Genomic DNA, 24,151 nt, shown 5'->3' on the forward strand with positions numbered 1-24,151 from the left:
CCAGGTCAACGCGACTCACCATCCCATCTCCGCTATCTAAGGAATCTAGGTCTAGTAGTAGTGCGTCACCAAGTAAAGGTCCTCCATATCATATGAAGAATCCTTGTAACCCAATCCCTCTCGACCAGATGTGACCACCGACAAGGAATTCCCCTCGTAGTGGCAGTGTGACTTCACTTCTGTCCGGCGCCACTGCATGCCATACAAACGTGTGTTTTGTTGTTGATAAAAAAAAAACGCGATAAAGGAGTGTCCTCTTCCTTTTGGCCTACCACCAATTTGTGGTGCATCTGAGGAATGCGGACCAGGGGAAGGATGTGATTGCAGAGGTGGTCGTGACCTTCCCACATGGGTGAAAGGACTGACAGAATAAGTCACTTAAACAGAGACATTGCTTAAAGGCAAGAGCTGGATTGTTCCAAATGGTCCAAAACATTTGTGAAAAGTTTGATCACGTATAGTATTGTGAATAAAGAGTCACTAACATAACACTGATTCAGCAAATAGGATACAGAAAAGTTAGGACAGAACTATATTTCAAAAGCTGTAGACAAGACTAGGAGAGATTGAGCCATTAGAGGTTTGACATGTGAAGTGATTGATGACTCAATTTCTTAATGTCCACTGAAACGTCTAGACTATGTGTTTCATCAGAAGATGCAACACATTTGTCCACAGTAGAATCTAGTCAGCCCCTCCTGAACACCGACGCACACACTAGTCACAAGCAAATAATGAATAGGACTTTAGGGACATATAAAATAAATTTTATTATCCATTTTTCATTTTCTACATTGTAGTTGCATTTCTAGACACTGTCATCAAAGAACGCAGCTACACTTTTTCAATCCGGACACAAAAGCAACGTCATATCTTCTGCTTTTTTGCGCCCGAATTTCAATATATAATTATTGTATGGAAAAAAGAAAACAAAAAAAGGAACCTAATTGTGTCTGTTCTCTTCTCTTGGTTCGGTATACTCGACATAAAAATGTGGCCGGGGAGGGGGGCCGGGTCGTTTGAGGGGGGGCGGGGTTTGACGGCAGCAGCACTGAAACAGTGGCTTAGGGCTGCGCCCCTGTTGCCGCGGGAACCTGCGTGGCCAGAGCGCTGGGGGACGAGATGACCGGAGAGCCAGCCATGTTGCCCAACGGCTGCTGGGAGGAGGACATGGACGTGATGCCTGCAACAGACCAAGAACACAGGGATTTGTACTGGGGGTTTTACATCTAAGCAGAACTGTACTATACAGTCTTCCGTATGTCTCTGTTAAAAGCGGTAGACTCATTAGCTTGAGCCGAACGACTAGCTGTTTAAAACCCATAAACAAACATTTGTCTGTCAGCATGAGAGATCAAATACTTTTCCAAATTCCACATTATATTCAAAGAAAGAACTTAAGCTATGGGTGAAATTACCCAAGACAACCAGTCAATTTAACCAGTCAACATGTAGCTGCATGTATCTGTGTGTGTTGTACCAGTCATCATACTGGACGAGCTGACGGGGGTGGAGCCTGTTGACAGTCCTGATGTGGAGCCCATCCTGGCCTGGTCTTTCACTATGGGATCTGATGAGGGACACACAGCAGAACGCCAGCGTGAGCACACGGGGCTGCAGAAGCTGGATATAAGAACTGTTAAGGTCCGTCCACAATGCTAACAATGCTAAGTAAACAACTATAATAAAACAACCGTGACTGTAAAAGAGTGTCCACTGTGACAAACGGGGAAAACCTCTGAGGAATATTCTTCATGCGATTCCTTAAACTCAGTCGATTCCAATGGGCTATCAGCATTTCTTTCGTTCACAAAATCACACTGAGTGCTCTTCATGTCGTTATTATAATGTGTGGTGTGGACGTTATGATCAGCTAGAGCGATCACATTATTACAGCAGTCATTGTCATGGTGACTGTGTGAATGAGCTGTTAAAGCCTCCGCACATAGGCGTGGATTACATTAGATTCCATTGGTTCCAATACAACCCCGCCTACCTGCGGAACCCGTCTGTTGCTGCCTTGTAGATTGCGATTTAGTTCCATTTTTGTCGCCTCCGTTCAATAAACTTTTCACTGAATTTCCTTGACCTACTACTAAAATTTATGGTACGTTGAAATGACGTCACTGACCAACGATTTAAGCAAAGTCGTGTAGGGTAGCCATTACTGTTTAGTGTCGTAAAGGTTGTAAAGATAAGGCAAAGTAAGAAGTAATGTTAGGAATCCTTGATGAATGTGATTGAAATCATTGGTCCAGCCTAACCAAAGTTAATGCTATGTCTATGCCCGTCACCATTGGAAAAGTTGGTGTTGGAAAAGTATCCCAATAGTGAGTCCCCAAACTCTATTCACAAAGTGTATAAGTCTGGTTTTAACAAGGCTATGAATTTGCACCAAAAGGTATGTAATTCCCTGACTTTCCATGTCTGGAATAGTCTTTATTAAAATGCCTTGATATTTCAGAAAATTCAAGACCCGTGGGGAACCCTGTGTTTATCGAATGCTTGTCAGCTGAAAATGTTGGTAAGTGAAAATTTCGGTGCACTTATGTCAGCGGCTATGTGCGGAGGCCTTCAGAATGGGAATTAGGGCGGGTGAGGGACCACAGAGCAGTTGGACATAAGGGAGGGGGAGAGGGACACTCACAGAAGTAGGGGTGCTCCATGGCCTCTCGGGCTGTGAGGCGTGCCTGGTGGTCGTAGCGCAGCAGCTTGTCCAGGAAATCCAAGGCCTCTGTGCTCACCAGATGCTGGTTCTCACTGTGCACAAAGCGCTCCCACCTCTTCCGAGAATGTCTGCGGAGGCAGAGAGAATAGGAGGTGAGTTATCGTTTCCAATTCAACTGTGCTAACAGTTTAAATGCTTCTGTACACAATAAATTCCTCATCACGGATTACAAAGAACACTGCGATAATCTGATCAGAGTTACTATCTTACAGATAAATGTCTAAGTACTGAATACTATTCTACAGATCCGCAAGGTGGAAATCCACTTTATACGTTGGGGACATGTCAAACTGATCTCAGGACAATAGCAACACACTTTTTTTTTTTTTTTTTTAAGTATATTTTTTGGGCTTTTTATGCCTTTAATTAGATAGGACAGTGGAGATTGACAGGAAGTGAGTGGGAGAGAGAGTCGGGGTGGGATCCGGAAAGGACCACGGGGCGGGAATCGAACCCGGGTCGCCGGCGTACAGTGCAGGTGCCCCAGCCAGTCGCGCCACTGCTGGGGCCAGCAACACACTTCTACTGATATGTTCTAGCAAAACATGCTATCAAACACTTGCAAAGGATGTTCTCGTATCTGAAAAAAATTGGGAGTTAAACCTACCTGCCCAATATGTCATTAAACCGAGGGTCTAATTCAATGTTGTACTTGTCAATGTAGTCATACAAGTCTTCTGTGCCCAGGACTTTTGCGATTCGTACAAGCTGATGGAGAAAAACAAGGAGGATGAGAGGGAGGAGGTTAAGAGGAAGAGATTGAGGACAAGTGCCTCTCAGACACCAGGTGGCAGTAGACACAAATGTGATCATAGATTTTACCTGTACCGCTCAGGGAAAACCACTTGGTGGCTGTATATGTATCGGTTTCTGTGTGTGTGCTTGCCTTTGCATGCACACCAGACATACCTGGTCATAGTTGTCGTGGCCGTGGAAAAAGGGCTCTTTCCTGAAGATCATACTGGCCAGCATGCATCCTAAGCTCCACATGTCTAAACTGTAGTCATACATCTGCAAAACAAACAAAAAATGAAATTCAAAACACACGTCAACGGTATTTTGTAGCTTTTGTTTCTGAAGCCATCAACAATGAGCATATTCCAGAGGCATCCCAACGACCCCAAAAATTAAAACATCCACAAGACAATGGGGGTGGCGGGGTTGGTTGGTTGAATTGAACCAAGCTCAATTCAATTCATTCACACTTGCAAAGAGGGGCTTTCCATTTCTGACCTGGTAGTCTACCAGTAGCTCCGGTCCCTTGAAGTATCGGGAAGCCACTCGCACGTTGTACTCCTGGCTTGGGTGGTAGAACTCTGCAAGACCCCAGTCTATCAGGCGGAGCTGCGGACAGACGGAACAGAAATTAGTATTTTCACTGAACCATGCAAACATTCAGCTTCCCCCATTCCTGACCTGAATCCATGGGCATGGAACCATCTTCATGTCCATCCAAAAACACATTTACATTGCACATGAAAAGCATTTTGGTCAGTGTATTACATTCAAAAGCATCATGGCCTTCCAAATGTTTCTGTCTCCAATAAATGTTTATGTTATGTTAAATGTTAATTAAAACTAGTCTGTCAGTGAAAGGGTCAAAAGGCTATAGAGTTGGTGCCTTACTAATGAATGTGTTACTGATAGACTAGGTGGATTAAGGACACACACTTAATAGAACTTTCCTTTGAATGAAACATGATTACCCTAAGAACTGAACAAAAGGTGATAATTAAACCCTCACGGATGGTGCCAACTTGCTTTGTATTGGTAAACCCTATTTAAATTTCTACTGAAACATATAGACTTCAAGAAAGGCTGGATAACACAAGAAGACATTCAAAGAACCTCATCCTTAACCTTTATATTTAAAGAATGATCACCACTGACAAATCTCTGTTCAGGGTCCACTGTTACACAGATAACAGAACATTTAACCAATCAGGAGGGACTATTACCTTTCTGTGTTCATGGTCAATCATGACGTTGTGTGGCTTAACATCTCTGTGCATGATTCCCATACTGTGGCAATAGTCCAAGGCCTATGGACACAGAAAGGACGTAAAGACGATTTCAGTTGATGGAAAATATTTTAAACATGAAAATGCCCCTCTTCGTCCCATTTCATATACAGCTTCTTTGACACACTGCTCTCTGGTAGTTGCACCCGATTGAACCTCCTTAGAAGAAGATCCGTTTGTAACCGAATGCACTGGTGACCCCGTTTCCCTGAGAGTGACCCCAGCTGACCCCTACAGAGCTGCGCAGAGCGCCACTGAGTCTCCTTTGAAGGTGGGGGAGGGGATGGAGGCTGGCCATGTTGTTTCTGTTCTGTGGGATGAAGAAGCGGCAGTGGCAGATGCTCTTTCTGCTTGAGCTGCGCTCGGCTTTCAGTGATCCAGCTTAACACACCTGAGTATGGCAGGAGTTACACCCTCCCCTTCACCTCCAAACCCCCACATGACCAACTAACTAGCCAATCAGTAGAAGAGAGGGCCCAGTTTGGCATCCATCCCAGCCAATGAGAGGAGAGAAAAAGACCCCTTGGATCAGAGCAGGAGACTACTGCAGAAATGAGAGCAACAAGGGCCTTGTTTCATTATAAGCTTCAATTCTAGAGCGTCACACCAACTGGAGCCCTTGAGACGTGTCACTGGAGGCATACAAGTGTAAATGGATGACCAACAGGCTGCAGTGGGGAGAGAAGTTTGTAGGCGTATGTTTACATGGGTGTTTATGTGTGTGTGTGTGTGTGTGTGTGTGCATCCGTGGTGTTTAAATATAAAAGATGACCAGTGTTGCTGTTTTTGAGCACTTCAAACAACAAAGAGCTGCTGAGGCTGAAATCTCGAGCACTGGGGCCCAAGTGTGAGAGAGGGAGGGAGGAGAGACAACATTGAGGAGGAGAGGAGGTCTCAGAGCAGGCCCCCCCGTCCACAAATAAGTTGTCATGACTTTAACACATGTCAGTTCCATATGGGGCTAGCCGGCCATTGCGAGGCCCTCACCACTAAGCTGATTCTCTGCAGCTGCAGCAGAGCAAAGGCCAAAGGGGAAGCTGGCGCCTAGCACCACCACAGCATCCACGGCCTCTTAGGGCGTAACTAAAGGGGAGGTATTCATGTAAGTGCACAATGCAATATCAGCAGCTTTTGAGGCTTTTACTCTACACATAAGACTCATTCGTCGCCTCAAAGCATGCATTAGTCTATATGATTCAGTGTAGGGCTGTGGTTACGTTACGAAGAGGGTTGGAGTGGCTGTGTGGGAGAAAAGGGTAATGCAAGATCAAACATGTCAATCCAGACTGATCATTTTCACTGGAATGGTATCACGCCTGATCAGACATGCATCTGATAATGTTTTGATGCCCTTATCCAAAAGGGACAACAAGAGCAAACAGAGAAGGGAGTGTGAAACAAAGAAGGGAGAGCTTACCTTTAATATCTCGTACATGTAAAACCGTATGTCGTAGTCCGATAGCGTTTGATACAATTGCTGGGGGTGAAAAAGGAAAGAAAAAGTTAGGTCATTTCACTCACATGTGCTAAGACTTAAGGACCTAAAAAGAGCATGAGAATATGAGAGGGAATGGAGCATTTACCTTGAAGTCTGTGTTGTTAACATGTTCAAAAACCAGAGCTGGCGTCCGAGACTGTAAAGTTCAGACACAGACAGACAGACAGACAGACAGGACAGACAGACAGAGAGAGAGATGTAGAGAAGGGTGGTAGATTTAATCAATCATTTCCGAGGCCCGGGCTACACTGGTCTGCAACTGAAGCGTTCCGTTCCCCAAGTGTAAAAATAGTTTTAGAAGACCGCTTTCATTTTTTCGAACGTACAAGCTGCCATCACGACTGGTGTAGCCAGTTCCATTGATTATAGTGGCAGCTAATTGTAGATGTACCACGAACAGAGAGCTTCAGTTACGTGCCCAGTGTATGCTCCCTGTGAGTGACCTGATAAGTGCTAGTAATGTTTCTTTGGCTGAGATTGTTGGGGCACTCACCACGGGGTCCTTGACGATGTCTAAAAGTGTGATGATGTTGGGACCTCCTCGCAGGTTTTCTAGAATTTTAATTTCTCGCTTGATTTTCTTCTTCTTTACTGGCTGCATGCGGAAAGAAACAAAATAACTCAAAAGGGAATGCCTAGGTCTATCCACTTGTCAATCAAGAATAAAACAGGAAATATGTAATAAGTCTTTTTTAATGATGACATTTGCCTATGGCCACACATTGGGTTAAAAAAACAAAACTGCTTGAATTCATAAAAGCTAAATTCAGACATAAACACGCATCCCACACATGTTCAACTGCAACAGCTTTAAGAAAAAGAATAACAATGTCCTCTGGCATTTAGCAAAAGGCACCCACTTGGTCTTTACAATGTCAAAATAAGCATGTACAATGGGGTAGGTTTGGCAGGGCTGGGGAAAAGGCTTCATTAGGCTGGATCCCATCCAGATGAATTTTCTCTCTGTAGACATTTACCCCTCAGTCTGCATCAGTAATACATCAAAATAAACATTCAAAAAAAAGGAAGGAAGGAAAAGGAAAGGGAAAAAAAGACACCATTTCCTGTTCCATCATGTTAGAAGGAATAGGACCAAGAACAGGAATAGGATATCATTTTCTGTGTATGTGTGTGTGTGTGTGTGTGTGTGTGTGTGGGGGGGGGGTCAGGAGATGGGAGTTGAAAAGGGAATGAATAGCCTCCCTCCATGGTCAGGCATAGAAGCTGTGCAGTGCTTTGTTTTCTCTTTTTCTCTTTACCTTTAGTATTTTGACGACGACTTTCTCATTGTTTGTGATGTTGATTGCCTCAAACACCTCACTGTATTTGCCTCGGCCGAGCTTTCGCACCAGCTGGTAGTCATCCTGATTCCTGAAGACGTGGCGAGGAAAAGGAAAAAACAGACAGACAAAGAAACAGAAAGTGGTAGGGGAGAGAGAGAGAGAGAGAGAGAGAGAGAGAGAGAGAGAGAGAGAGAGAGAGAGATCAGACAGACCAACACAGACAGATAGAGAGAATATAGAAAAGAGATATAGGTAGAGAGAGAAAGAGGGGAGAGAAAGCGTAAATGTCAGTGCATGATCTGCGGCTGCTGAAGCTCGGGGCCTGCCTGCTGCAGTGAGGAGGCCAGCGCATTCCTGCGAAGCCCTGGGTTAGAGACGGGCCATAAAACAAGCACATATGGAAGCAAATACCTGCAGCAGTCTCCCTCTCTCCCTCCGTCTCTGTCTCCCCTCTCCCTCTCTCTCCCTCTCTCCCTCCGTCTCTGTCTCCCCTCTCCCTCTCTCTTCCTCTCATTCTTCGTCTCCCCCTCTCTGTCTCAGTGGTAGGGAGGACAGGCCTGCCGGTGGAGCACACCGCTTTGCAGCACAGGCCACGCCACACCACACCACATCCGGCTTAGACCATCTCTGCCACCATCCCCATCACCTACTGCCTTCGTATCCTCTCAATTCCCAATCCAGTGACAGAAATGAATGGGGGCAAAGGGCAAAATGCCCCGCCCCCCCCTCCCCCCCAAAAAAAACTCAGAATACTCTGAAAACTATTTGAGGGTTGTCTCCCAACATTTTAGCACCATTTTAAGGCAGTGGTGAAAAAAATTGCCCCCAGACCCCCCAAAATGTACATCTCCAACATGGAATCACTCCATCTCCAAAACCCCTCTGGTCCCATTCTCTACATGGACATCCCCAAGAAATGTAACATGATTTAAGGACTCTTCGGTGATGGGAGAGGGAAGGGAGTTTGTTGAGAGATGGAAAAAGAAAAACGTTTCAAATCCACAGCAGAATCCATATTCCCGATCCTGGAGGCTGATGTGTATAATGGGAGGTATGTGCCACAGCCTCTGCATCAACACACACCTCACAAAACACACACTTCAGGCATTTCTAAAACATCTCCCACCCCAAGATACCCTGACATGCATGCCCATCTCAGCCATTTGTACATGCCACCCACTGCTTTCACTACCACTTCTTCCACTCACCATTCAACACCCACCTCACTCCATCCCTCCATCCATCCATCCATTCATTTATTCATTCATTCATTCATTCATTCATTCTTCATCTGTGGTGCAACACTCACCCCCACTCCACCACGTGTGACTCATAGTCCCAGTACTCGCGCGGCCTCTGTGTGTTGACGTCGGGGTAGACCCGGGATCGGCTGGTGACCGGACCAGACATGACCAGGAGAATGCTGCGGCGGCTCTGTGCTCAAGGCTGGAAGAGAAACAGGAAGAGAGGGAGGGAAGGAAAGAAAGAAAGAAAGAAAGAAAGAAGAAGAGAGGGAAAGAGATCAAAAGACAGATAAGAAGGTGATACAAAATCCAGAAGAAAATACATCAGGCTACACGTGTTTGTTTAGCGTGGTGCCCGGCGATGCACGTCACCGTCCCGTGGAGCTCCATGCTTCGTCAACATCGCTGAAGGCATGAAATCCATGACCTAGTTTGCATGCAGCCTCCTCACACTGACAAAAGCGAGCATTGCACAAGTCGTGCACAAACTAAAAATACGGGGCCTTACTTTAAAAGCTTGCAAATAAAAGACTCAACAAGAAAGTGGAATGGCAAATGAAAGAAAGAACAAAAAGAAAAAAAAGTTCCATGCCTCAGATTAAACCATTTCCTGTTCTCAATAGTTGTGAGACTGCTGAGTTGGGACCAAAGTGAGCTCTTCTTCTCTTGTTGATGGGGCCGCGAGGCTGTGACTCGTACGGCGTTTGAAAACTTGAACTTTACTCTGCGCCAGATAGGCTAATGGCACAACAAGAGCAGGCTGAACTAAATGGATTCAGATGCACAGTTTTGTGGGCTTAATCACCAAGAATGTGCCTCTGTTTGTTCTCCGCTGCTTTCATTCTCTGGTCTTATGACTTGGAAGTGATGAGCATTCTGAAAAGTAACAACAGCTACTGACCAGCAGGTCCCACAATTTCCTGAAAATCAAAAGGGGGTTTCAAAGGATGCTTTATGCTGGCACTTAAGCTACACCTTGGGCTGTGCTGAGTGTTCCAAAGAATACGTTCTCATACATTCCTTGTGGATTCAGTGCAGTTACGGAAAAAGATGATACTATTCCAAAAGGTCCATATTTAACCTTTTGGCATGGCTATGTACTGATGTATACTAAGGTTTGGACACTACTGCCACAATTTATCCACGTAAATTTGTTCCAACATGTCCCTATGCAGGTAAATAATATACAGACAAATATTACAGTATAAAAATTACACTCAGCCATACTCTAGGCAATTGAGACTAAAACAGATAACAAACCAGTTCCAGGGCTAGTCAAGGGAGCTCTTTAGAAACAGTCTTACTGATCCACTTTCATACAAGTAGGACTCATAAATAAGAGCCACTGCATGCTGGGCTCAGTCACAAGGTCTGCGCCACCTTCAGAGTAGAGCAGCTTTATTTACCTCGAGCTTAGAGTGGGAGGTGGGGTGGTCACAGTAGGAGAGTAGACTACATCCAATTACTCAACATTCAGGAATCAAAAGGCCAAGTCTCAACATCGGCCTCTGAACCCGAACTGAACAGCAGAAGGTAAGCAGCCAACGGGAAGATGCCGGGAAGAAGAACAGGAAGAAGTCTGTTGTGGTTACCGGTGTCCTCTGCATCTTTCCCCTCCATCAACTCAACTTCCCGACCTCATCAATGACAGATGCTTCCAGTCACAAAATAGAGCTTCCATTTCCCATATCCTGTTATCTTTTGGTTGCTTGCTGGCTCTGAACTTCAACGTGACTGATTTTTAGGTAGCTTAAAGCTAAAGATCTGGTAGAAGCAAGGCATACTGGACCCAAACAAAGAGAGAAGAGAATCTGGGGTCAAGTGAAAGTAGAGCACACACCAATGGCAGGCTGATCGGTGTAACAGTGACACCCATCCTCACTTGAGCAGTCAGCGCTTGCCTTCAGGTGGGAGACAACAGATGAGAGTGAGGTGGGATTAAATACTAAATCATCCTGTTACTAACTCACTCATCAGTATCACAGATACTAAATGTACACATACTAAAATACAGTAATATCACAGGCAATTCACAGACACACGTGTACATAAACAAGCGTCACCGATAACAGGTAAATAAAAAAAAAAGCCTATAGGCTTTATATTATCTAAAATAAATAAGCCTATAGGCTTTATATTGCCTTTATATATATATATATGGGTAGATTTATCTAGAGACGTTGGAATTTAGCAATTACAATTACGTAACAATTTGCTCCAGGGTGAACGTGCTGATTGTTCGCCTAGTTTGACATTTATTTTAATTAATTTAATTTTAAGTAATCAAATTCAATGCTTTAACAAGTGGGATTCAAATGTTGAGGCTGAACTGTGCTGTGTTGAGATTATGGGTGGAACACAGCACAGTTGGGTGAATGAATGTAAGCTTGCAAACAAAGCCACACCTGGCCCTGTGACACCATGCACTTCACCTACCATCGTACTGTTGAGCAAGTCAAATATAGGTAATGCAAAGACACTGACGTAAAGTCCAAACTATGGCATGCCCTGTTCCACACACTGACGGAGGTCATAAGGCCGAAACATTTGTTCACTTACCCCTGTTGCTAGTAAAATAAATAAGCGAGAAAAAAAAAATTGGAGTGCGACCAATTTTTGATTTTCTGAAAGTTTCCTGGATCACGCACCCACAAGAAAACAAACGGGAAAGCCCTTTTCTTTCCCATCTTTTGAGGGTTGGCTGTATTAATCAGTACTCCTGATATGCACTCGGGTTCATGGTTGGCATGATCAATACCTAGCCTCGCTACAGGCCTCGATGGAGTGGCAGTACATGAAGCTGAAATGAACTAGTTTGACAACAGGAGACATTGGCAGAGAAGCAGGAGTGGGCAGGCCGGTAGTGGTGGAGATTGGCGAGGGCACAACGGAGGAAAGAGGCGCCATCATAATTATCATTTATGCAGGGCAGAATTGGGTTACGTGATGAATCTGCCATGAATCTGCTAAAAGTCAGAGGGGGGTGCAGGGTGTGTGTTAGTCATCAAAGGATCTGAGAAGCTGAGGAGCAGAAACAAGCTGACAATTTTTAATGTAGCCATTCAAATTCGATCTGTTCAAGCGATTGTCAATCTATTGTATATCCACAATAGATACCAATGATTGATTGTTCTAGGCCAGGGAGGTAAGCGTATGTAAGAATGGTTTGGCCAGCTTTCTACTTGGTTTACGTATTCTGTAAGCAAACTACCACTTCCTTAATGTAACTAAGTTAGCGATACTTGGTTTACGTATTCTGTAAGCAAACTACCACTTCCTTAATGTAACTAAGTTAGCGATTCTAGCTATACACTAATGATCAGAGTAAAATTCTGCATCAGAAAGGTGGACATGTCAGAATGAACATTCCCTTTATTTCTGCCAGGTACATGGGGTGCATTTGCAATCATTAGATTAGGGCCATAAATGGCAAGTTAACTTCAACCAATGCATGAAAGTAGGAGGAGGGTAAGCATTCGCTAAATCATTCTTCTACTAGTCCGCCCCCCCAACTGGCTTGTTGAATCACTTGAACGTTAGCTACTATTATTGCTGCAATCCACCATCACCTACCAAACTAGCTAACCAGTACCGCGCCAGCAGATCCACTTTTATTTGTCGTTTCGAGGAGTTTAGCGCCAGTTAACAGTGAATCCAGAGGTTCCAGCCGGCTAACGTTGGGATCTGTTTTCCTTGTTACAAGGTTGGCGTTACCTACGCTAGAAAGCTATCTAGATAACTAAACTGCATCAAATCCATCAATGATGAGCGTGCGTTATTAACTCTTGACCAAGACCAACCTCGCATCAAAGCTAGGCGAGCAAGTTAGCTTGCTCAGTAAGGTGACTGACGTTAGCCATCTACCAACCAAGTTAGCTATGGATAACTCACAGCTAGGCTAGCTACTAGATAGCTATCGTTAGCTGGTTAAGGTTAGATTAATGTGGCACACTTGTAGTTACCGACCACCTCTCGACGAACGATACGGCAATATTAGTGATGTTTATAAAAAAATATATACGCTTAACAATAATTACCCACTGGCTTTTAACAAACTTGTCAGCATTTCAGGCTGACTAAGAGAAAACTACAACGTTATCTTTACTCGTTAAGAACATGATTGACTGGAGGATCTGGCTTTGGGGGATGCAGCCATCTTCAGATGATGAAAATCGGTTAAAGACTAAGAAAATGTGGAGACCGTTTACACGTCATTGCTACACAATCAACATTTAAAGCATTACTTAGTGAACACAGTGTATTGTTATATCTATCGTTGGTTGTTCAAAAGCTCTCTCGTGGTATCCAGAAGGCAGAGGCACAATCTAGAAATCCCAGGCTACGAGTAAAGCCCCAACGCCTAGCTGGCTAAAAGCGCCACCACGATAGCTCGCTAGTTAGCGCGCTAGCTGGATGCCCACTAATTCTAAACGTTCGAAAAATCGCACGCACTGAGAACTGACAGCAGCAAAGCTTCACACTTCAATAACATCCTTCATATAGTGTTAGGCGGGGGGAAACATGTATTATAAGTCCAAAAGACACAGTGAATTACCTCTCGTTTCTTCAGGGATGACAATATGGCGGCTCCCGCAGACCATAGACTAGACTCCGGCAAACAAGTTTTGTAATGAAAGCGATGAATGCACTTGTGAATGAATAGCCTCCCTACCTCATGGTGGCGCAAACACAAAAACATGATAAGTTGTGCTTGGGTGGAACTATTGGTGAAATCAGTCAGAGAATGTGATTATTACCAGAGCCCTAGACATTCTCTGTTATTACACATAATATTATGTGTATCATTTCTGTTTGTTTTTATGAGCAATACGAAGTGTTGTGGAAGGATGCAGCCACGCCTATAATAGCCTACCTTGTGTCATCTTTATACTGAAATGTGAAATATCTGAAGAACAACTCCACATGGAAAATAGATAGGCCTATGGCTAGATAACGAGATGTATAGAGACAGATATTTTATTTATCCTGGGGAAAATTTAGGAAATGGCATAGGGCAGAAATTAGGCAGAAGTCATATATGCAGCTTGATACAAGTCACAGCATCCACACAGCAGGCTATCTCACAGACCTAATAATTTCATAAAAAAACATAATCTATTGCCTATTACCTCAATAGGCTAGTTTAAACTCGGCATTAAATATCATGCGAGTTCAACTAAGTAAAAAAAAAACAGAAGAGATCATTGGGCATTGTTTTAGAATCTCGGCTAAATAACTTTTATGTAGTTAAGTGTAGCAGATGCCCTGTAGATTCCAATGGTGTGCAGGCAAAGCAAGCCTCTTATCTGACTTGGCAATGCCACACTGCCTCATATGGCTCACCGGAGAGCTCTGCAGGAAGTCTCATAAACACCGAGTTCATCAACCAGTGAGGCCTGCAGATCAGCAGTCTACCATCAGATCTGACAGCACCTCGAGTGCATGTCCATAGATTATTCCTCCCACACCACTGGACACACAAAGGCATCATGTGTGACAGTTTATATTAAAAAGCCATCCAATACCATCGCTGCTTTAATAAATCCTGTCTGGTATGTGCCGGTTATGGGGTGTAATTTTTCATGATGATGGAAAGTGAGGGAAATTGCCTCTAAATAATTACAGTTAATTTACTAGGTTGGCCTCAATCCTTAGATCAAGTGCCGGCCTTGACAGAATGCCTTCTCCTTCTCAGACCTTGACGGTGTTATGCATTTGTGTCATCACGCTACAGAGTGTGTAACAGAACTCTGAGTCAAATGAGGAATTTGAGCATGGGAGAAATGGTGATAGCAGGCTGTTGCTGTCTGGAAAATATCAGAATATAAAATTAAATTTTAGGACAAATGTGCTGTATATCAGCTTTCTTTCCCCCCTCCTTCCAACAAACATTCTGAAGCTTTCTCAAGATGATAAGAATCTGTACTGTTGTCATTGTAATAAGTTTCTACCCAAACTGTGCTGTTCTGTTTATAGTAAATATAAAAAAATAGACAGGGTCAGCAAGTGCAGTCTGATGTTTATAAACCCTTGAACTTTTCCCAAGTGGTTAAATGCTCTAATGCACAGGCTGGAGTTATATGGCATATCTTTTTTTATCTTATCGACTGTATAAGAATCCTGCCAGTAACGTTGAAATACACTTCCTTTCAAATGTGTTGCTTAGGTTGGAACTTTAGGAGACCAGTCTACTCATGCACATGTTAATCTGACATTACCAGCTTTCAAAGGCTCTCATCTCGACTATTTTGCGTGAAAAGACCGATAAACTGCTTGGTCAGCCCCACCACAATGTGACCGAGGGAAGGATCCTCAACGGTTAATTATCCCTTTACACTTACAGAGTGAAATCCTTTTAGTGCGCAGACAGAGGGCTCCTTTGATACGAGGAAAAAGCAAAGCCTAAATACCAGCCGCACTGGACGTGTGAGATGTAACTCTATTACAGAGGACCACTTTCTCCTATTATCACCGCCCTCACCCCTTGCTCTACTCCAGAGAAGACCTCTCCATTTTTCTGCTCTGGGCCTCCTTACAAACCAGGGAAAGGTAAAACCCAGATGGGTAGACTTCCTGTCTTGTCTGAAGACGGCCCATTCATTTTTTCCATTGGCATTTGTTCCGTCTGATAAAGAGCAAAAAGACCCGGCAGATCAGGTGACTGGTGCGGATGAGGTTCTGGAGGAGACTGTACACTACAAGGGCATTAGTCTTAGCTGCGTGAGCCTGTGAAATCGACCATGTCTTGAGCTGGATTTCTCCTGACTTTCTTTTTTTTCCAAATGCGACATTGCAAAGAAGGCCAGCCACCATGGTTCAAAATTAAAGTCACATTCCCCCTACCACTGCCAAGTTTGTTACAGAGTTCCCAAATTGGGTTCAGTGGTTTCAGATGTATATCACATGTGATCACAGTGCACTGCTAAAAAGTATAGATTCTCTGACATTTCCACAAAACCTTCCACACAACCTTTTTTTGTCTCAAGGTTGTACTGTATTGTACATATCCTATGTTCAACACTCAAAATGAGTTAAGGACATATAATACCAACCATTTAGAGGGTAGGAGTGCTGTTTTAAGATGTACAGTATAACCTTATACACAATTCTTCACAGCTCTTCATAATGTCAAGGACGCATGAAAGTTTCCCCTCTTTGAAGTAGCTATCACTTTATATGTAAATGAACTTAGCATTTAGCAACACAATTGTAATGGTGATCTGGAGATTCCCCTTCTCTCTCTCTCTCTCTTTCTCTCATGAGACTGTCCCACTTTGATGAAAAATGCTGGAAAGTACACCCAATCCCCAGAGGGTACCATGGGGGCATTCACGTCAGTCCGGCAGGTTCAGACCTCACCTCAAGGTTCAGAGCTCCCCGTCAGCGGCCAATGCCATCAGCTCTGCGCAAAGCTATGACCTTGTTACCTGGCACCGGCTCTTAGCAACGCTTTAGTCACTGTAGCATAAAAGGGTGAACTTTCAAGACTGGCACTTCCACACCCTCCCTTTCCCCCTGCTCTGAAACAAATAGGGTATCATTAAAATATGAGTTATACAAAGGAAGAAAGCAACACAAATATGAGATGAGATATTCCTCAAGTGACAGCCATTTCCCTTGCCTTTGATATGCCCTTTGGGATGAGAGAAATATATCAGAGAGAAAAAAAGTGTACTAAAGACAGATGAATCCTTACATTAAGGCTGGCAATTAATGAAATCTAAGATGAGGCTGTGTGTGTAGGCCTATGTGTGCGTTTTTTTGTGTGTCTTTCCTCCTCTTTCAAGAGTCCACAATGAGAGGGCCTCCCCCTCCCACGTCCCCGATGGCCTTTGGAAAGGTATAAAAGCTACAGGTTCGGCCCATGCCTCACGACCAGCCGAGGTGCAATATTCAACCCCGCACTGTAACCATTCAGGACCCGGACTCTGACCTCCCAACATGCTGTCAAGGTGAGCACAGGAAATCTTCTCTCTTAAACCACAGATATAAGGTAATTTACTGCTAGCGGCGTACAACAATGACTGTCATTGATGTCTACTTTTACATCATATTTCATATTGAGCCTCTTACACTGATAGGAGAAGATAAAACAATTAAATCAAAGGCCTGTTATGTCTAAGTATAAACAAGATTTCTGGTAATTATTGTCTGTAAAAGACAGAGGGCTCCACAGTTCTAAAATACTCACATATAATCAAGAGGTTCAGGGGTACGTCTGAAAACTCATTGTAGTCACGTTCCAGAATACAGTCTGTTACAGAATCCAAAATAACTTAGCTGAAGGAATGATTACTAACATGATTCCACCTTTAAAAGAAATGGGTTTGTACGAGTTTTGACATAACAGAAAAGCTCTTGTATACCCAATGAAACCACATATAAGACTCATTGTATGCCATAAGTTCCAATAAGTGTATATAATTAAACACTTAAGAAAAATAAATATTTGAACGATAATGTAATGATAAAGACCATTATAACAACTTTAAAATGGCTCTTTGCCATGGTATAGAAGCCATTGAAGGCATTTGGCAGAGGGAAAGGCAGAACTGTTAAAGTCTCTTTGGACCTGGGTTCTGACCCTCAACATAAATCACTGTCTTTGGTTACCACATGGGAATATGAACTCGGAGTAAACCCAGGCTATTTATGTGCTTCCTGGTCGGCAGTGATGCCCCCTCATTGACCACTTCAAATTAAATAGGGTCCTTATGGGTTCTGTGCTTTATCACTAACATTCGGTGTCCATCCATGTTTCCTTTCCTCTCTTTGCCCCAGGAATATTCTCATCCTCTGCTCCCTGGGAGTCCTACTGGTGAAGGCCGACCTTGAAGCAGGTACTGCGAGTGCCCTTGGAGGACTAGATATTGATTTAATATGATCTGCCTTCCAAAAATGACCAGACCAAGTTCTGAATGGAGAACACAAGCGTTGAAGAATGAACAGGAGGAACTTGTCAAGGGGAGGAGAAAGCTGAGCTAAATGTCAGAAGCCAGCTGGAACGGGCATTTTAAGATTTATTTAAAGCATGTTTTAAGTGTCTTTTAAAACTAATATGCTTGTTTTATGTCCACACTACAGGCACTGATCCTCAAGCCATGTCCACAGGTAAATATAAAGGGCTGAAAATTTGACCAATTTTACAGTTTCTAATTTTCCAAGTATTTTGAAAATAGCGCAGCTTAGTGTAGGCAGCCACTGCATAATCATATATAACAATCAGACATAACACAACCAAGTATAGCCAGCCAGACGGTTTCTTTTGCTGTGACGGTGAATTAAGACTTCGCCTTTTCTCCACCCACAGACCAGGACTCCACCTCAGACGAGGCCCCCACCGGCAAGTACTGTTTTTTTACGGTCACATAGCATCTGCAACATGTCACTGCTTGTGGTACAGTATGTTCATGCCAGTCACAGCCATGTTGTTTCCTCTCTACACAGAGAGCATGAATGCTGTCTTCCCCCATCTGCCCAACGGTGAGTCGTACATTATTCGTCATTATTAAATGAAAAAAAAAAAACCTTAAGGGCACAAGCTTCTACCTGATCCCTATGGGAACATCAAAGCTTCTTTGTATGTGTGTGTGTGTGCGTGAGTGTGTGTATGCGTAAGTGTGTGTGTGTCTAGGAGTGGCCCCAAATGAAACTTTTAACCGAATGCATCATCCCCACCCTTCCGTAGAATGACTTGGAGTGGGGGCCCTTATTATTGAGGCCATGATCAAGTCCAAACAAGTTTGAAGAAAAAGCAAATGGCGTAAACCACTTTACCTCCAGCATAACTGAGGAGCTGCCTATTAGTCCTTAAATAAACACCTGCTTGTCTGAGGAACAAAGATAGATAAAGAAGAACAATTTCGAGGAAAAATGAACCTGACTCCTGCTCTGACAACACAAGGTGATGATTTCCACACTACCCGATACCAGACAGCATAGTGATAATTCTAGGGAGAGGGTGAACCACGCCGCGGCCTTGTTCGGCCGCATTCCTGGGCTGAGGATCACGCTTTAGGGTGGCTTGCTGCTGCTGCGTCTTGAGTGACAGCCGTGGGCCGTCTCCGCATCCTGCCATGCCATGTGGGCAGGCGGAATATTTTTACGGGCTCATAGTGTCACATTCCTCAGGCGGGACGGCGACCCTCAACACCAGGTCCTATGGTGCCATCTGGAGGCCCAAAGAGGAAATGCAAAACAGAAATGGGAGTCTTTTTTTTTGTAAGAATGTCTGTGCACTATTGAGAGGTCTGTTATAACCAACCATGTTTTTTGTTGTCCAGATGAACCACAGTATTACAATGGAGGAACTACAGGTAAGGATTTAAATCTGCCATTAATTTGCATGTGGCAATGCAAGAAATAATGGTTGTCTTTCAGCGTGTTAATGTGTTATTACTGTTACATTTAGATTTGAGCAGCACAAGTGCAGAGGCAGGGGGCAATGGTGAGTCTTGTGTTCTCTGTGGCTGTATATAGAGTGAGTAATGGTATTATGAATCTATGAGACATTTAGGGAAATTAAACAGATTAATAAATGTTCTGTTTTCTTCACAAAAGGTCAAAAACTCAATGACGTACATGCAGCAGGTGAGCATGAATCCATCTGATCATCTTCAATATAGGAATTTAAAAATGAGTGCCAAATACTTGGGCATTGACATGTATGGGCTATAAGCATATTGTGTTGCCAGCAGCTTTTTGATATGTCTAACCTGGAGAAAGATATACAGTAAGCTCAACTGAATAGTATTCCATATGTAAATTGTAGCTATAACATGTTAATTATGATTATGTACACACAAAACAGTACATCACCTTTCATCTGTGTGAAGATGAAACTAGGCCTTGTTCGTCTGCATTCCTGGGCTGTGAATCGTGATTCACGCTTCACTCATTTCAGGCTGTAGGACAGTAGAAGTGACATCTATTTAGTTGGGTGTTTCATGTCTGTTTTGATGTGAGCATTTAGCTACTTTAATCACTCTTTGTTTTCACCACAGATTCCACTAAAACCAGCACTGAGGAACAGGATGGTAAAGAGAAATAGAGCCACACACCACACCACAGATTGCTTCCTTAAGTGTAGTGCTTGGCCATGTGTTAACGACAATGAATAATTAATGACAAAAGAAATTAATGACAAAATAAATTGATCCCCCTCCTTTTTCCCACCACAGAAAACGAGAGTGCAGACTCTGATGAAGCTGTGAAAAACGTCCCCGTTCAGCGCTCTGCAAAGTCTCAAAAGCCGGCAGCAGCTGTAGGCAAACGACGCAAGCCGGCCACCACAAAGAGAAGATCTCGGCCCCGCCGCCACATATGAGGTGTCCGTGTCCGAGGCAGACGTTGGATCGAATGGCTTCGGCTACGGCAGTCAAATATGGAAGATGATACTGTATACTCAGAGGCATTTGTGTCTGAGGAACCTTGAATTAGAGAACCGACGGTGTGATATTTTGTAGCCATCAAGGGAACACTGAAGCATGCGCATGCACATGCACACACACACACACACACAAACACACACACTCACACAGTCTGTTCTCATAGTCACTCCTTTTCTACTCAGTCTCATACAATACATCTGTATATCTCATAATGCTCAAAAACATTTCCAAAGATCCATTTTATCTCAGAGTCAAGGCTGTTTTTTTTTTATCTGTAGCCTGAATAGATTCCTTCTGAGCAGTAACTGCAATTCAGATTTGAAACCAAGAGATGGCAATATCGAGTTGTGAGCATAAGGCACTTTAACGGCCTGGTGAATTCACTTCATGTTTCCAAAGCTCATACAGTCACTAAGCTCTCACTTTTATACACACTTCCGTCTATAAGCAGCACACTAAACACTAAATTCAGACTTGACTAACTTACATTGGTGCTGGCAACCTGAAGATTCTTATGCTCAGCTTTAATATATATCTATATGTTTAATACACAGACGGTAGATTAAATAATGCTTACACAATGACAGTGTTTCAATGAAAAGTGTGTCTCTCTTTTATTGAAAATCATTTTTATACACCAAGTATTTAACATTTTGAAATAATGTTTTCAAAGAAATCACATGTTAATGTTTTTCTTTCATTGTATTTCTTCACAATAAACCTCTTTAAGCAATTGAATGACCTATATTTAAAAAGTTTGACTCGTCATTTTACAATGATCATTTCTGTCATACTTTCAGAGGTCATTTTCATGACCCTTATTCAATTGTCATAGTTATAAAATTAAATAGTTACAGTTGTTGTATGCCTATGGATAATGCAACCTTCTCAACTTTTTTGTTAAGCCCGTTTGTATGTATATAAGTTTCAATGAAGTATATAACAAAATAATGAACCCTCACACACTTTCTGTCTGACTATGAAGTCATAAAGCCATATGGTTCTAAATGGTCCTAGTTGAAGTGCTCCGTTACAAGGTGTTTTTTCTATCTCTAGTAAACTATTTCCACTACTCTGTCCACACCAGCCGTAAAGGTCGCATTATACTTTCCTCCTCGATTGGCATTAGCCCTCTAGTTTTGCTGTGACGTCCTGCAGACATATTAAACCCCTGGTACCGGGGGACTCCTGTCGTATGGGAGGGATAAGCTTTTGGGTCTGTTTCTTTGTGGAAAAGGTGTGGTGGTCTCATTACTGTCTCAGCCCCCAGCAATCCAACTCCAGCGAAAGGTTAAAGAGCTAAAATCCACCACAACCTCATGAGGTCTTTTTTGTTTCCTTTTCTTGCCTCTGCCCTAAACCCTGATGGTCATCTGTTTTCTGGGAGACTTGTGAGGGCAAACTTCTTGTGTGACACCGCAGCCACCACACACACACACACACACACACACACACACACACAACCACACACAGACACAAACACAGACACAAACACACACACACACATACACACACACACACACACACACACACACACACACACACACACACACACACACACACACACACACACACATAAAGGCGGGAGAAAACAACACTGAGCCTCGTCTCGATCAACCTTTATATGGTTCAGCAGGCCCCGGTGTCAACTTCCCCTCGGCTCTCCTCTTATCCCACTACAAACGCTCCCCTGTTGGACCCACGCACCACCCAGAAGCCTTTCCCCCAGTCCCGAGCCTCCTTCGGCACCTGAAGCGGTTAAAAACAGGGTTCGGTTTCAAATGCCAGCACTAAAGGCCAGTCTGTGGAAGAAAAGGTTACATGATTCTACAATGTAACCAAAATAATGTTTCAGTGTATTTGGGGACGTTTTTGGAGTTTTTCTGGGCTCCACGGCCTCACCAGTTGTGAAGTTAATGGGATCACAGGTCGTTTCAAGCACATTACACTGACATTCTCCATGTTCAACAGTTTTCAAGAGTGGAGAGACCACACACACCTTTCTTCAAGTCTAACACCACCTCCAGTAATGGACGAATGGTCATTCAGATCAGTATACATCACTGCCCATATCATATTGCGTCCCGCTTGGTGGTAGAACAAAATGTCCCAACTATAAGCCACTTTTTCGATTGAGAAGAGAGAGTGGGCGTCTATGTCTTTAAGAATGGGGTCAGGTACCACACACTCACGTGGGTCTTCTTAGTCACTAAAGGGTGAGTGGACCCCAGCAATCTCATATGTGTATAACACCCGACTCCTTCTTTCAGTCCTAAAACCTTAATCTCCACTTGAGGCATTCATGTGACCCACAAAAAATTCAGCTTAAGCCAGTGGTTGAACTGGTATCAGCTGAGCCCAGCACGCAGACAGAAAATGTGAACTTCTAGCCACTAAAATTGTCGTCTCAGAGTATTTTTAAGTCAGTAACTTGCTCAGGGGTGCCTCCCGATGGCGATAAGACAGGGAGGACAAAGCATCAGTGTTATGAGGCAAGGCCTCATTCAGCTATCACCAACCCCACACGCCACATGCTGATCCAAGATCAGAAACACTGTAGATTTTGGAATGCTTCTATCAAAAATAATTCTACCCCTATCTGACACACACACGCATGAAAATCAAAATGAATGTCTATTATCCTGATGTCAATAATGATCATGAATGTTAAAAAATAAAAACTGGGAAAATACTGTAAACAAACACAGATCAAGATGATTCCATTCTTTTGAAAAGTTCAATTGCCCACTACTAAAAAAAGGCATGTGATTAGATGTCAATGCTGCTGCCTACTGTTCAAAAGTGGCATTGCAGAGGGAAAGGCACACAAAACATGTCCTGCAGATGCAAGCCAACAGCTCTTTCCGTAAAATTTCCAAGTTAAATATGTAAATTTGAATACATTACTTATGCCATGAATATAGTGAAATACAAAGGGAGTAAACAGAGTGAAATGACACAGCACACCAACCTTTGTGTATGCAGACCTGATTCTTTAGTCTGAGTCATGTGTGAGTCAGGTTTGAAAAGACTTGACATAAAACGAAAGAGAAAAAAAATGAGTCTGTCTCTGCGTGACTTTCACACACCAATAGCTACAAACACATTTTGGGGGGTGCATATGCCGTTAACGTCACAGAAAGAAGGATTTGCTGGAGAACACGAAAACAAAGTTCTTTCTTCTGTGCCTTGAAGCATTCCTACATCTCCAAACACTGTTGCTATTGACACCTCACCAATCACAAAGGCTTTAATTTGGTACCAAGACCCTTCACCAATGTACTTGAATAAAATCAGGAAAGGTCAATCAGGTAAGGTCCTCTACCTACACATTCCATGCAACAATGAGTCGATGATCCGGTTAATACTCAAATTAAAACTGATTTACTGGAAAGCTTACACCATGCCGATTTCATATAAAGTACTAGGATTATACACTAGAGGGCGGTGTCAGGAACCCATCAGTCTGCTTCAGCTTGGTAAGGAAGAACAATGCACTTCAAAGACCAATGGTGGGACTCTGGCAGGGAACCTAAGGCCTTTTTTTGGTAAATGGCCTCCATCTTAAAACGGGACGTCAAGTGGATTTAAATCTCTGCCCCCTTCTTCTGGGAAGTGAACTCTGTTTACCTTCCGTTGCCTTAAATGACCACACTTTGTGGTCTTCTGTTCTTGTTGTGTTTCTCTTCTTCCGTAAGGGTAACATTGCCTGTACTCTTTTCTACCTCTTGGAGGATACAAGGCTGCTACAGCTCCTACAGTTGTGTGAGAAATGTCTCCTGTTTTTTAAATGAAATGTAGCTTTGATACATTGCAGAGGGGAACAAAACTTGAAATGTTACTTATTAAACTACAGTTTATATCACTGAGCAGAAATAATGAAACAATCAATTACTGACTGTTGGACAGTTAATTCTGCATGAATGCATTTCTGAGATATTGGCATGAAGTGAACTGTTCTTCACATAAAGGCCATTGAATTCGATG

General features: G+C 43.3%; 2 protein-coding genes across 5 annotated transcripts; one reads left to right on the forward strand and one right to left on the reverse strand.

The window, feature by feature from the left end:
* Positions 1-745: 745 nt before the first annotated feature.
* LOC143140726 (casein kinase II subunit alpha) lies at positions 746-13,415 on the reverse strand. 3 transcript variants are annotated; one of them, XM_076301786.1, is made up of 13 exons: positions 13,330-13,415; positions 8,840-8,976; positions 7,507-7,618; positions 6,741-6,842; positions 6,333-6,383; positions 6,167-6,226; positions 4,687-4,770; positions 3,962-4,072; positions 3,638-3,739; positions 3,336-3,436; positions 2,648-2,796; positions 1,493-1,570; positions 746-1,183 (listed from the first exon to the last, which is right to left on the reverse strand). In XM_076301786.1, exons 2-13 carry the CDS (start codon positions 8,938-8,940, stop codon positions 1,065-1,067), a joined length of 1,170 nt encoding a protein of 389 aa, XP_076157901.1. In that variant the 5' UTR covers positions 8,941-8,976; positions 13,330-13,415; the 3' UTR covers positions 746-1,064. The 3 variants fall into 3 exon arrangements, with proteins under 3 accessions (XP_076157901.1, XP_076157900.1, XP_076157902.1); XM_076301785.1 differs by having other exon boundaries at positions 1,481-1,570; XM_076301787.1 differs by having other exon boundaries at positions 1,094-1,183; positions 1,419-1,570.
* Positions 13,416-18,182: 4,767 nt separating this feature from the next.
* Positions 18,183-20,770, forward strand: LOC143140141 (uncharacterized). 2 transcript variants are annotated; one of them, XM_076300962.1, is made up of 6 exons: positions 18,183-18,257; positions 19,058-19,090; positions 19,186-19,221; positions 19,335-19,364; positions 19,778-19,810; positions 19,955-20,770. In XM_076300962.1, exons 1-6 carry the CDS (start codon positions 18,185-18,187, stop codon positions 20,098-20,100), a joined length of 351 nt encoding a protein of 116 aa, XP_076157077.1. In that variant the 5' UTR covers positions 18,183-18,184; the 3' UTR covers positions 20,101-20,770. The 2 variants fall into 2 exon arrangements, with proteins under 2 accessions (XP_076157077.1, XP_076157078.1); XM_076300963.1 differs by lacking the exon at positions 18,183-18,257 and adding an exon at positions 18,564-18,678.
* Positions 20,771-24,151: the final 3,381 nt, after the last annotated feature.

The sequence above is a fragment of the Alosa pseudoharengus genome, unplaced genomic scaffold, assembly GCF_046254945.1.
Source record: "Alosa pseudoharengus isolate Yale_2024_CS ecotype anadromous, Long Island Sound unplaced genomic scaffold, YU_APseudo_1.1 YU_APseudo_1.1_scf_23, whole genome shotgun sequence".
Taxonomy (NCBI): Eukaryota; Metazoa; Chordata; class Actinopteri; order Clupeiformes; family Clupeidae; genus Alosa; species Alosa pseudoharengus.